This window comes from Salvelinus alpinus, chromosome 15, assembly GCF_045679555.1.
Source record: "Salvelinus alpinus chromosome 15, SLU_Salpinus.1, whole genome shotgun sequence".
NCBI lineage: Eukaryota > Metazoa > Chordata > Actinopteri > Salmoniformes > Salmonidae > Salvelinus > Salvelinus alpinus.
The window spans coordinates 37283314-37297688 of NC_092100.1; the positions used below are offsets into that span (position 1 = coordinate 37283314).

The 14375-nt window shown below is 48.6% G+C and overlaps 1 protein-coding gene across 1 annotated transcript in view; it reads left to right on the forward strand.

The window, feature by feature from the left end:
* Nucleotides 1-14375, forward strand: part of LOC139539323 (SH3 and multiple ankyrin repeat domains protein 3-like) — a 120629-nt gene that overhangs the window by 101586 nt on the left and 4668 nt on the right. Inside the window, exons 15-20 of the mRNA XM_071342149.1 lie at nucleotides 3608-3688; nucleotides 4003-4026; nucleotides 4619-4749; nucleotides 5053-5158; nucleotides 5278-5819; nucleotides 5933-8070. Coding sequence (XP_071198250.1) covers nucleotides 3608-3688; nucleotides 4003-4026; nucleotides 4619-4749; nucleotides 5053-5158; nucleotides 5278-5819; nucleotides 5933-8070 — 3022 coding nt within the window. The remainder of the gene's footprint in view (nucleotides 1-3607; nucleotides 3689-4002; nucleotides 4027-4618; nucleotides 4750-5052; nucleotides 5159-5277; nucleotides 5820-5932; nucleotides 8071-14375) is intronic.

Here is a 14375-nt window from a genome sequence, read left to right on the forward strand (position 1 = left end):
ATTGGATAGGCAAAGACTTGAAAACCTACAAATCTCAGATTTCCCACTTCCTGGTTGGATTTTTCTCCGGTCTTTGCCTGCCATATGAGTTCTGTTATACTCACAGACATCATTCAAACAGATTTAGAAACTTCAGAGTGTTTTCTATCCAAATATACTAATAATATGCAAATCTTAGCTTCTGGGCCTGAGTAGCAGGCTGTTTACTCTGGGCACCTTATTCATCCAAGCTACTCAATACTGCCCCCAGCCATAAGAAGTTAAATGACAGCTTCTGTATTAGTATGTTGTCATGGAAATGGCAGTTGACACTAGATGTATGGAAGTAGGATCTGTATGTTCCCATCACCAAGGTGATTTCACCACGTTGCCACACTGTAAATTCATGTGGTTTCCATGTCAACGGCATCTCATCATCTCTCTGCAAAACATCTCCCACTCACTCCTGCTACTACGACCTCGGGAACGTGTGTGTTTGTGTGTGCGTGTGTGCATGTGTCTCTGTGTGTGTCTCGTTGGGTGGGAGAGAGAGAGACAGATAGCTCTGACCTACTTCCATCTGGACAGTAGATGGCAGATCTGTCTTAGTGCCAGTATGTGCCCCCCCCCCCCCCCCGCTCCTCTACACACACACACACACACACACACACACACACACACACACACACACACACACACACACACACACACACACACACACACACACACACACACACACACACGCATGAGAGAGAGAGAGAGAGAGAGAGATAAATGAAAGAGAGCAGCAGAGTGGTAGCTGTGATATGGAGGTCTTTGAGTAGTCAGTCAGTGATTGGTGATCTGTGAATCGTCTAGTCATTACAAATATATAGTCCTCCTGTCACTAGAGACAGTACACTGGTCCATGTGGAACTGAACATGACAGACCTGCTTTGCTGTTTTTTGCTGTTTTTTAAGGATGATTTGCATATCCAGCATATTGTTTTTTAAGGATGATTTGCATATCCGGCATGTTGTTTTTTCCAAGAGGTTCTATTTTTTGACTAGAAATGTGGAATATTTCTCCTTCTGGTGATGTTTTTGCAGGTGAGTGAAATAATCTGATCCTATACAGTGACAACAACATTAAACCTGAGTATACTGAGCTGATAGCACAGGAGGTTGGTGGCACCGTAATTGGGGGAGGACGGGCTCGTGGTAATGGTTGGAGCGGAATAAGTAGAATGGTATCAAAAACGTTAAACATATGGTTTCCATGTGTTTGATGCCATTCATTTCGCTCCATTCCAGCCATTATTATGAACCGTCCTCCCCTCAGCAGCCTCCTCTGGAGAAATGAATTGGTTATGAAGACGTTCATCTTGGTCATGATGAAGTCCCCACATGCTCTCGTCACACTAGAGGACTCAGGAGTGTACAATGTGTGTTGGGGGGTGAGAGGGGGCAATGGACAGGGGAAAGACAGTAGACAATGTGCGTTGGGGGGTGAGAGGGGGCAATGGACAGGGCAGAGACAGTAGACAATGTGTGTTGGGGGGTGAGAGGGGGCAATGGACAGGGGAGAGACAGTAGACAATGTGCGTTGGGGGGTGAGAGGGGGCAATGGACAGGGGAGAGACAGTAGACAATGTGTGTTGGGGGGTGAAAGGGGGCAATGGACAGGGCAGAGACAGTAGACAATGTGCGTTGGGGGGTGAAAGGGGGCAATGGACAGGGCAGAGACGGTAGACAATGTGTGTTGGGGGGTGAGAGGGGGCAATGGACAGGGGAGAGACGGTAGACAATGTGCGTTGGGGGGTGAGAGGGGGCAATGGACAGGGGAGAGACAGTAGACAATGTGTGTTGGGGGGTGAATTGGGGGCAATGGACAGGGGAGAGACAGTAGACAATGTGCGTTGGGGGGTGAGAGGGGGCAATGGACAGGGGAGAGACAGTAGACAATGTGCGTTGGGGGGTGAGAGGGGGCAATGGACAGGGCAGAGACGGTAGACAATGTGTGTTGGGGGGTGAAAGGGGGCAATGGACAGGGGAGAGTTAGTAGACAATGTGTGTTGGGGGGTGAGAGGGGGCAATGGACAGGGGAGAGACAGTAGACAATGTGTGTTGGGGGGTGAAAGGGGGCAATGGACAGGGGAGAGACAGTAAACAATGTGCGTTGGGGGGTGAGAGGGGGCAATGGACAGGGCAGAGACGGTAGACAATGTGTGTTGGGGGGTGAAAGGGGGCAATGGACAGGGGAGAGACAGTAGACAATGTGCGTTGGGGGGTGAGAGGGGGCAATGGACAGGGCAGAGACGGTAGACAGATCTGAGAGATATAACCACCCCATGGGGTTCTGCTGAGCTGGCTTTGCTCTCCCTGGCAATTCTGTGATGTTCTAAGCTGTTCTAAGCTGTGTTCAATACTCTAACAGGCTGCTCCAAGGGGACCTTCTCTGCAATTTGTAACTCTGCAGACACTCTCACACACTCTCGCAACCCCCCCCCCCCCCCCCCTTCTCTATCTCTCACACACACACACACACTCACACACAAGCCTCTGCGTCAAACCTTGCTACCGCCATGGTAACCATAGCAACCATGCTGCGTGCTTGAATTAAGCATTGCAATACACTTTCTCTAGCGCTCTCTCTCTCTCTCTCTCTCTCCGTACTTTACATGAATATGCTGACCGGTGATGAAGTGATACTGTATGGACTAGATTAGATCAGATTTCTAGCTGCTCAGTGTAGCAGCGTAGCCAGGCTATGGTGGCATCCAGATGTTCTGCTGATCTGTTGTTACTCTCCACAGTGGTGCATTGAGACGGGACTGGCTGGTTGACAGTATATTGAATGAGGTGTATTGTATTGTGCAGAGACTGGAAGGTATGCTGCTGTGTTTTAACATGTTCAGATGATACAGTGTGTTGGGTGGCGGAGTGCAGCATGGATTTCATAGGCTGTGCGGTGTGATTCTGTGCTGGTGTATTTTAGCTGTGATCATGTGTAGCTGCACATGCGATGCAGCACAGCGGGAGGTATTGCACTGTAGTAGTTGACGCTGTGATGGCATGGGCTATCTGTTTTGAGGGATTGTATTGTAGCATGTTAACAGTGAGCTTTTCTGCTGTTATTTGGATGTGGACTGGATAGTATAGTAATAATATGTAGGTGTTTGGTATTGGTTGTGGACTGGTGCAGCACTAATAGTGAGCTGATTTGTAATAGTTAGTAGGCTTTACAAGGTTCCTCCGGGTTTTTGGAGGTTAGAGGAGATGTGTGTATTCGGACTGGTGTGAGTGGTTTGCTGGTAGTATATCAAGGGATTTCTGAGCTGTGGGATCTACAACTTCTTCCTCTGCCAAGGCCGCATGGCACAATGTACTCCCCACCGAAGTGTTCAGTGGGGTGGTGAGTGTGAGTGTGTTTGTGTGTTTGACGGAGGGAAAGAGAGAGGTACGATGAAGAAGAGTGTGTCTACCCGCAGCCTGAACAAGTCGTCCAGCTTTCCACAGGCTGACCAGGGAAAGGCTGTGAAGACAGGATGGAGCGTTCGGCTGGGCCACACTCGCAGGGCGCTGAGCAGCAGGGCCAAGGAGCCTTCCTTCTCAACTTCATCATCTTCACCCTGCCTTTTCTCCACAGCTCCCCCGCCACCCAAAAGAGCCCCCAGCACCACCTTGACGCTGCGCTCCAAGTCCATGACTGCCGAACTGGAGGAACTGGGTGAGTGTGAGAATACAGATGCAAACATTCACACACATATGTCCCCACTCTGTCTCTCTCTCTCTGTCTCTATGTCTCTGTCTCTCTCTCTCTCTCTGTCTCTCTCTGTGTTTTTGTCTCTCTCTCTCTCTCACTTCACCTTTTTCATAAAAATATGCTTCCTGCCTTAACACAATTTAGAGCATCTTTAGCTCTGACAGCATAATCTTGTCTTTCTTCTTAACTCTTGATATTTCCTTTCTCTTTGACTCACTCACTCTCTCTCACACACACACACATCCTGACCCACATTTTCTGTCCTCTCTTTTACCAAGCTTCCGTCCGGAGGAGGAGAGGAGGTGAGTCTGAGTGGAGACCTGTTGAGGCATCTTCATGGCCTCTCTGAGCATCACAGCCTGACACACTGTTCAATATGGATGAAGCACCGGCACGGCGTGGGCACTGAGCTCTGAGTCAGTCAGTCAGAACCTGCTCCTCAAAGATTATAGACTCAGACGCTGTACCCCGTGCCTCTGATCCAGTGGAGGCTGCTGAGGGGAGGACGGCTCATAATAATGGCTGGAACGGAGTAAATGGAATGGCATCAAACCATTCCACTGATTCCGCTCCAGCCGTTACCACAAGCCCGTCCTCCCCAATTAAGGTGCCACCAACCTCCTGTGCTCTAATCCAACATAGTGAAGGTTTCTTTAGTTGTGTGATATGCATGGTGTAACTGTCAATTCTAAATATATTTGAACATGTGTAGACCTGCATGCTTGTGTTGATATTGTGTGGCGATGTGACATTTTCTCATTTCTAGATGTCTGACAGGGACTAGGGGCTGTGCATTGTGTGCAAACACTCACAATTTGTCATGTAGAAAGCATCTGGTCCGTGCATGCTGTGTAGCTGTATTCAGACTGTGTTGTCTGTGTGATCCCTGTACAGAAAGGCTAGATGAGATGCTAGCGCCCCAGGAGCATTTGACGTTACGTTCCCAGCCCACAGAGGCCGACTACAGAGCTGCTACTGTCAAACAGAGACCTACCGGCAGGAGAATCACATCAGCAGAGATCAGTGTGAGTTCACATACACACACGTGTGCAGAAACACATAGATGCACACTCTCTCTCTCTCCCACCCACGCACGCACGCACACACACACACACACACACACACACACACACACACACACACACACACACACACACACACACACACATTCACACACACAGCCATTCTGAAACAGAGACCTACAAGCCGCAGAATAATATCAGCATATATACCCTCCCACATATTCATATACCGTACATACTGTTTTGTATAAAATATGCGTCTGAAACCTTTTTGTGAGTGTGTGTGTGTCTGTGTGTGTGTTTCAGTCGCTGTTTGAGAGGCAGGGCATGGCACTACATGGTGGGCTCCACCCAGGGATGGAGAGGGCTCATATGCAGCTGCCTAGAGGGATGTCCAGGACCAAGTCATTCGGTAACACCTTTCACCTTTAGTACAGTACTCAGTCAAAAACTTGGCAACTATAGTGCATAATCTCTGTACTCCTTTAGACATTCTAACTCTCTCTGTCCTTTGCCCCCTGACCTCTCCAGGTGCGACTGAGGAGGACCGACTGTCGGCTTTGGCTGGAGAACACCGTTTCCCCCGGAGCTCTTCCATGACTGACAGCCTCCGAGACCACTCCCACTCCCATTCTATCCCGCCCCCTCCCCAGACTGCCCCCCCTCCTCCCCCCTCCCTCTACTACCTGGACACTGGCCCTCCCCCCTCCTTCTGCCCCCCTCCTCCCCCTGCCAGGGGTCAAGGTCAGGGTCATGATCCTGGAGGTCGTTCCAGCTTCAAGCCCTCCTCCCTGGACCTGGACCGGCCCTACGACCCATCGCCCCGCCAGTCCTCCCATCTCGAACGCCAGAAGAAGACAAGGTCAATGATTATTCTACAAGACTCCTCCCACTTACCCGTGGAGCCCACCGACATCCCCCGACCCTCTGCCTCCGCTACACCACCCGAGCGAATTAAAAGGAAAGGACGGGTGATTGACAACCCGTACGCCAATGTGGGCCAGTTTAGTATTGGGTTGTACACGCCCACCAAGCCCCAGCGCAAGAAGAGCCCTCTGGTGAAACAGCTACAGGTAGGTTAAGTTGTTTATTTCTTTATTCTGATTAATAGCTGTTACTGTAGCAAGTGAACAAAGTTTGTTTTGAAGTTGAAGTTTCTAATTTCTTGTTATCTCTACCCCTCCAGGTAGAGGACGCTCAGGAGAGAGCCAGCATCGCCTTGGCTGCCGCCCACTCCCGAGAGCCCTCCCCCTCAGGTCGACACCCACACACCCACGGCCACACACACACCAGCCGGGCCGACTACTACCAGCAGCAGCTGATGGTGGAGCGCGAGCGTATGCGTCTCCAGGGAGAGGCCCTGCTACAGGGGAAAGGTCCGTTCGCTGCCGCTATCGCCGGCGCTGTGAAGGACCGAGAGCGCCGTCTAGAGGAACGGAGGAAATCAACAGTCTTCCTGTCGGTGGGGACCATGGAGGGGGGGTCTGGGTCTGTCCCTGAGGCCCCCTCCTACAGCACATCTCGCTCCATCGATGAGCGCCTGCTCAGCAGAGAATTTGGCCAGCTGCCACCCCCTGCCCTGGCCCTGCGTCCCTCACCTGGTGGCACTACCTTCATCCACCCACTCACAGGGAAGCCCCTGGATCCTAACTCGCCCCTGGCTCTTGCGCTGGCCGCAAGAGAGCGGGCACTTACCTCCCAGACCCAGTCCCCCGCCAGCAGCCCTGAGCCCAGGACTAAACAGGACAGGGCTGGGGCTGGGGCTGGAAGTCAGGGGGCTTCGCTCTTCATCGACAGCCAGACCAAAGAGCCTCAGCATGGGGACGGGAGTCCGGGGTCGCCCCAGGCTGGAAAACCCCAGTGGGGAGCATCTTCACCCACCTTGCTTCGCCAGGAGATGGAGGGGAGAGTAGAGGAGAGAAAGGAGGAGAGGAGAACGGAGGATAAGAAGAGTTTGTTGATCAGTATCATGGACACATCCCAACAGAAGACGGCTGGACTAATCATGGTCCATGCCACCAGTAACGGCCAGGCAGTGGGGCTGGAACCAGGGCTGGAGCAGACCCCCACCTCCCCAGCCACCGAGCCCAGTAAACCCTCCCTCAGTCGGGTTCCATCGCCCAGCCCCTCTGCCTCTCAGCCCCAGGCCCAGCCCCAGGCCCAGCACCCCTCCAGCCCAGCCCAGGCTACCTTGGCCCAGGGCAGTTCAGAGGAAGATGTCGAGCCCTACACAGTGAGCCTACCTCCAGCAATGCTGTCCTCAAGTGATGAGGAGACCAGAGAGGAGCTGAAGAAGATCGGGGTGCTCCCACCTCCGGATGAGTTCGCCAACGGGTTGCTGGCCAAGGCACAAGCACTGGAACAAGCCCAAGCCCAAGCCCAGGGGACCCCTGTACCCCAGTCGAAATCCGTCACCTCCCCCACAACATCTACCACCCCTACTCCCCTCACCCCTTCCACCACCACCCCAACCCCCAGCCTGACCCCCACCTCCAGCCTGACCCCCACCCCGCCTCAGGGCCCTCCTCTCCAGCCTTCCCCCGGAGGAGCAGTCGTCTCAGGGAAGCCCTCGAACCCGGACCAGTCCCATCCTCCAGCCCTGTTGGCTGAGTCTGGTTCAGCAGCAGACTCTGGTGTGGAGGAGGCAGACACACGCAGCTCGAGTGAGAGAGAGCGGGACCACCACCTGGAGACCACCAGCACCGTGTCCACCGTCTCCAGCATGTCCACTCTGTCCTCGGAGAGTGGTGAGCCCGCCGACACACATACCTCCTATGCCGACGGGCAGACCTTTGTGCTCGACAAGCCACCAGTGCCTCCCAAGCCCAGGCTAAAATCCCACATCGGAGGCAGTAAAGGCCCGGTAACCTTCAGGGACCCGTTGCTGAAGCAGAGCTCTGACAGCGAGCTGTTATCCCAGCAGCAGGCAGCTGCTCTTGCTGCAGCAGCGGCCGGAGGGGCAGGGCTGGGGCATGGAGGCCTTGGGTCTGGAGGCCTTGGGTCTGGAGGCCTGGGGTCAGGCTCTATATCTGGTCTGGTGGGAGGCCCAGGGAGGCCCCGCTACCTCTTCCAGAGGAGGTCCAAGCTGTGGGGGGACCAGATGGAGGCGCGAGGACCCGGGGTGGGGTTAGGGATGGGGAGTCTTGGCAGTCTAGGGGGGTTGGGGCTAGGGCTGGGGGGTGAGGAGGGAGGCAAACCATCGGTGATTGGGGAACTGAGTTCCAGACTGCAGCAGCTGAATAAGGATACCAGGTCTCTGGGGGAGGAGGAGCCACTGGGGGCATCGCTGGACCCTGGGAGGAAGTCCCCTGTGACAGGCGCCAGGTAAGACAGGAGAGAGGGAGGCTAACTGAACATGGCCAAACCAATCCTAGGCTCTATTCAAGTACTTCTGAGATGCATCATTCTTTCTTCCCTTCCTTGAAGTAATTAAGATTAAACAAATAATATTTTGGGTGGATTAAAGCAAGGTTCCATTAGACTACACAGCTTTCACATATCCACTCAGCTGTTCAAAAAGCTTCATATTCAGTTTAAAGGTTAAAAGGATTAAAAAACATCTGTAAATATTACATTATAATTATCACTGCTGGCCTTGTTGTGCATGGTTTGCTCTCTCCCATTATAAAGTATGCCACTGCCACCACACAGCAAACTGCAGTGGTAAGTAAGAGAGACTGAGGATAGAAGACATGCCTAGCCAATGCTACAATGTTAGCATTAACTTTCCTTAGCAATGCTAATGAAAACAGGCCCTTTCATTAGCAATCCCCATTCCTCTCTGGTACAGCATAGCAATATCAAGGTGAGATAATAGGATTAGGGTTGAGGTTACGCTTAGACATTTTGGTGTGGAAACCATGGAGTGATTGTATGACACGCCATTTTTGGAGGATTCTTTTTTTCCCCGTTTTTTTTTTCTTTCATTGTTCTACTGAAAGTCCTTTGTATTCCTACAGATGTTACAAGGACACGGATGGGAGTAAACTTTAAGTTTATAGCCACTAGGGTAAACCCAAACTCATTGTATTATTCATTTCCTAACCAGCCTATTAACTAACCCCATGGGAATGAAATAATTTACAGATTTTGTTTATTTTATTTCTCAAACCCCCATCAGTTGTTACCTTGTTTGCATGATCCACTTCCTGACGTTTCGACCAATAAAATTAGACATCAGGCTTACCGTGCACTAACTAATTAATCACTTCCTGTAGAGGACCATAAAACATGACTAAATGTTATTATTAAGCAATAAGGCACAAGGGTTGTGGTATATGGCAATATACCACGACTAAGGGCTGTTCTTAGCATGACGCAACGCAGGGTGCCTGGATACAGCCATTAGCCGTGGTATATTGGCCATATACCATAAACCCCCTTGTGCCTTATTGCTATTATAAACTGGTTACCAATGTAATTAGAGCAGTAAAAATACATGTTTTGCAATACCCGTGGTATACGACTGTCAGCCAATATACCACAGCTGTCAGCCAATCAGCACTCAGGGCTCAAACCACCCAGTTTATAATTCTGTACTGTATGCATGTAGTACTGGATCTCTCTGACACGCCACCACTATAATGTAAAATATATATATTTTCAGTAACTGATTGGAGTTTTAAAGATTCTCTCCAATGTACATTACATTCTTTCATTGACAATTCTAGGTCTAGACTGAGTAAACTTCAGATCATCTCAAATAATTATATGATGTAATCCCGTACAGTATAGAGATTATAGACCACCTGAATCATGCTGAGTTCTAAACTGTTTCCATGGTGACAGCATTGGCCTGCTATCAACAGTCACCTTTGTTGTATCTAGTCAGTAAATCAGCTCTAAATTTCACTCAATAAAAAACTGCGTGTGTGTGTGTGTGTGCATGTATGTGTGTGTGCTTATGTGTGCAGGGTTGGTCGGTTGGTGCAAACAAGGTAACACAGGGCCTGGAGGGATGCACTTCCTGGATGCTTCTTCTCATCTCACGCACATACACACTCTCATCTATGACCCTGCCAGCCCCCACACACACCTCCCTCTCTCCTACGTGCAATGCTCAGCTGGAGTGGGTAAAAGTTGCCTCTAACCACTGATAAAGGATCAATTAATTTTTTTAACACCAAAATGGTTTAAAGATAGAATCCGCAGTAGGGGAAACAGCGCCACTGTCTGTCCCACCGTCATTGTTACATTTTGGGTTTCTGACAGGCGGAGGTGAGAAGCGTCGCACAACGTGCTATAATAAGTTGCAGTACATGTTCTGCTGTTCTATCACCGTGCAATGATATCTGAGGCAATAAAACAGTGTTCGTTGTTTGCAGTAACTTCTTTGTTGTTGTAATATCACAAACAGACGTGGCAGTTTCACCATTAAGGATTCCAGCTTTAAATTCGGATTGGGGCTATGTTAATCTGATCCTAGATCTGTGGTTAGGGTTAACATATACAGTACCTCAACTCCCTCCTTAGATTGCTTTCATCTCTGTCCTCTTTGCCAGCTACCATGTTCACTCCCTCCTTCCACTATGGTCTGCTGGCTGCTTACAGGGATAGTACAACACAAAAATCTTAGTCTGTCAGATACCAAATATACGCGAGACTGCAGACTTCTCCTAATGCATATACAATAACAGGATCTGCACATACATAACATCATCTACACAATATCATCTACATAAATGGCATGAACTACATGACTTTTAGCTCAACTTTTTAGGTATTAAAACATCTGATATATTCTTGGAGTGAACTATCCCTTTAATGTTCAGAGAGATTGGGCTAAATGAATGATCCTGCCCCCTCCCCTCACCTGACAAATCAGCTTCAAGCTCAAGCACATAGGCAGAGATACAGTGGGATGAACCGTTGCCTGCTGTTGAAATACTGTCCATTAGTTGTTTTTACTAGTTTGGTCTTACTTATTTTAGTATATTAGATCTTATGTTGATCATGATTGTTTATGATGTATGTAGGTGATAGTGGTTATACAGTATCAAATAGCTTAGATCTAGTTAGTGTAAGGCTCAGTTAACCAACCTTATTAGTAGCAATAGTCTTCTTTCAGGAGTCTTCAGATGTATCTCAATAGTCTAAAATGTCTTCCTCTCCTCACCACCGCTCCTTCATCTGTATTGAATTGATCTGAACAGGTGAACGCAACATAGGCGATGGCTTCTTGGAATTCGCTTTCACCTGTCCAGTTCTTTCATATGATGCGGTGACTATGAAGTAAAGAAGGGAAGAGGAAGGTGAATGTGAAGAAAGGAAGTGGTTTTAGGACTATTGAGATGCAGACCTGATGCCTTTGTTTGTCTACTGAGCAGGAGGACCAGTTATGACCACCAGTACCACCCTGACCTGGTTGTGGATAGGAACAGTAGTGGCGGCCTGCGAGCTCGCCTCATCTCTCTCTCCATGAAGCTCAGCAATGTTCTCAGATAAGGTGCTGAGGGACACTACTATTAAAGCATTCTATAGAGTAGTTATGGTTAGTCATGTAGCGTATCAGCAAAGCAAATGTGTTAGTTGAATATTTCACCATGTGTTTGAAGTAAGTATCACATCCCGTCAACTCATTCAATCCCAGAGCTGGACTCTGACATTACCTACATTCCCTGTGATGTCAGAGGATAGTGTGATGTCACATGTGTCATGTGACAGAGTGTTTTGATTGGCCCACTCTTCCCTCTCAGTTAATTTGACTAATCTTGACCTTATCCAGTCAAAATCAACCTCCCTGCATCGTCCCGCCCCCAACGTCATCTGATACTTCTATTTCTACAGACTTTCTTTCTGTTCAGTTTAAATGAAGGAAAAGCTCAAATTATGCACATCGTTATTCTCTCTCTCTCTTCCTCCCTCTCTTTTTCACCCACTTCACACAGTTGCAGAACTCATTCGCTTGATTTCTGTGGTGTGTACACTCACTCGGTGTTGCTCCATACATTTATCACCGGTCCATGTCTGTCTCATTCAAATGTATCCATGCCGCCAAAAGTGCTATATGTGTCATTCATTCATCCATTCAATAATGTCCACTCATGCTATGTTGTCATAGCTTTGGCTGGTTCAGAATATCCTGGTTGTCATTTGTTTGAGTTGTGCTCTTTGGTCTTTTCTGATCTTTTATTTATGTTACATATGTTTCTGTTTGATATCAGTGATTGTGTTGGAGATTTCATTAGTCCACTGACGAGTCATCACACACTATAGTATACACTCTATTATAAACTGGGTGGTTCCAGCCCTGAATGCTGATTGGCTGACCATGGGTATGACAAAACATGTATTTTTACTGCTCTAATTATGTTGGTAACCAGTTTATAATAGCAATAAGGCACCTCAGGGGTTTGTGGTATATAGCCAATATACCACGGCTAAGGACTGTATCCATTCCGCGTTGCGTCATGCGTAAGAACACCCCTTAGCCGTGGTATATTGGTTAATCTGGCCTTATTGCTTAACTCTACTATACAATACTATGAGTCTCCATAATCTGAGTTTAAACTCACAAACATACAGAGTCAGGAGACTCTTGCCATTCATCCTGTTCCTCACTGTTTTATTTTGTTGTTTTTTTTGTTGGTTTGTATTCTTTATCCTTTTATTCGGTGTTTGAGATGTGAATAGTGTGCTCATTTCTCTCTCATGTGGCCTGCTGGACTCATCTGGTTCTGATTTACTCAACTCTGCTGTCGTTGTCATGTCAAAAACACATAAACAAAACCACACACCCACACTAACAAACACAGGCACCCTTCATCCACACATACTAACACACACACATACATTGGCTTGACATGGCCAGAGGAGCTGTCTAAAGCAGAGCCAGGTGTGGCTAGCAGGCTACGTCTCATGGACTGATGCTAACATTCTCTCCCATTGCTCTCTCTCTGCTCACCTTGCATGCTCCGCCCCGCTGCTCTGATCTGATTGGTCTAGAACTGACTGTACGCCCAGGAGGGCAAGACGACCGTGTAAGTGCGCATGGAGCTCATGTCATCTCACTCCGCCCATCTCTGTAGCTACCAACCGTCTCACCTCCTAAACCCATGCCACACAGCACTCTCCCAACACACACACAAAGACATACACAAATGCACACGCAATCGCAAGTACACATGGATGTTGGTACTGACTGAAAACACCACCCTGTCCTCCACCACTCCCACACACCTCCCTGCCTGTCCCCAAAACCAACCTACTTCTCCATTTCCCCCCTGAACTCTTCCACCACGCCTCCTCTCCACCCCTCCCTCCCCCTAACCCCTCACTCTTTACATGAATTCCTACTGTGTTGACTGTTCTCCACCTCTCCACCCCTCCCTCCCCTTAACCCCTCACTCTCTCCAGTCATTCCTGCGGTATTGGCTGTTCTCCACCTCTCCACCCCTCCCTCCCTTTAACCCCTCACTCTCTCCAGTCATTCCTGCAGTATTGGCTGTTCTTCACCTCTCCACCCCTCCCTCCCCTTAACCCCTCACTCTCTCCAGTCATTCCTGCGGTATTGGCTGTTCTTCACCTCTCCACCTCTCCACCCCTCCCTCCCCTTAATCCCTCACTCTCTCCAGTCATTCCTGCGGTATTGGCTGTTCTTCACCTCTCCACCTATCCACCCCTCCCTCCCCTTAACCCCTCAGTCTCTCCAGTCATTTCTGTGGTATTGGCTGTTCTTCACCTCAAAGCCCTCAGGTCTCACACTGTACGGTGCTTTATCTGGGTCAAATACAGACAAATAATCAAACCATTACTATCTAAAGTGATCTAACAGTGTACACAGGGTACAGTCTGGAGTGAGACTCAGGGAAAGCACTGGGATATGGTATGAATACGGTAGTTTGCGCATCATCTATGGTGTGAGGACTGAGCTAGTGTTGTAGCTGCCATAGCTCTCTCCTTTCTTACCCACAGAGCAGACCATTTTTCTCCCATACAGAGCCCTACCTGTTTCTCCTGTAGAGCTATAAAGACATGACCCTTACTCTTACTATATGCATGGTCAGCTTTTTGGACCCAAAATATGCTGACACAAGGAAATCATGTTCACTGCTTTTATTTGTGTGCATGCTTGTGTGTACGGTCAAAGACTGGCCAGGTTTTGAACAATTATCCTTTAACTCTGGCATTTGTTGGAGGTTACATTAGGCTTGTATTATGTTCCTCTGACAGTACGGAACCATAAACACCCTCCACCACATACTCTCATAGCTTCAAATCAGAGCTGTGTTTATTGAGGCATAAAATAAATCATTATTTGATCTTGCAGACATTGATTCCGCTTTGATATAACTTTATTAAACAAGCACCATTCGCCAGAGTAGCCTGTTCTCTGGGCCTGCCGAATGAGTAGAGAAAAGACGTAAAGTAGAGAATCACACGCATGCCCACATGAAAAATACTTCAGTTTACTATAGAAAACTATAGTACTTCCTATAGAATTATGTAGTGAACTGTAGTATACAGTAGAATACTATACTACACACTCTAGTATCCTTCGATCATGTAGAATACTATAGTACAGACTGCAAAAACACTACAGTAAAAACTACAGTAATGTCCGCAAAAACAATACAGTAATTATTATAGTATATGCTACCGTATTTAATTTGCATATCTCAATTCGTGCC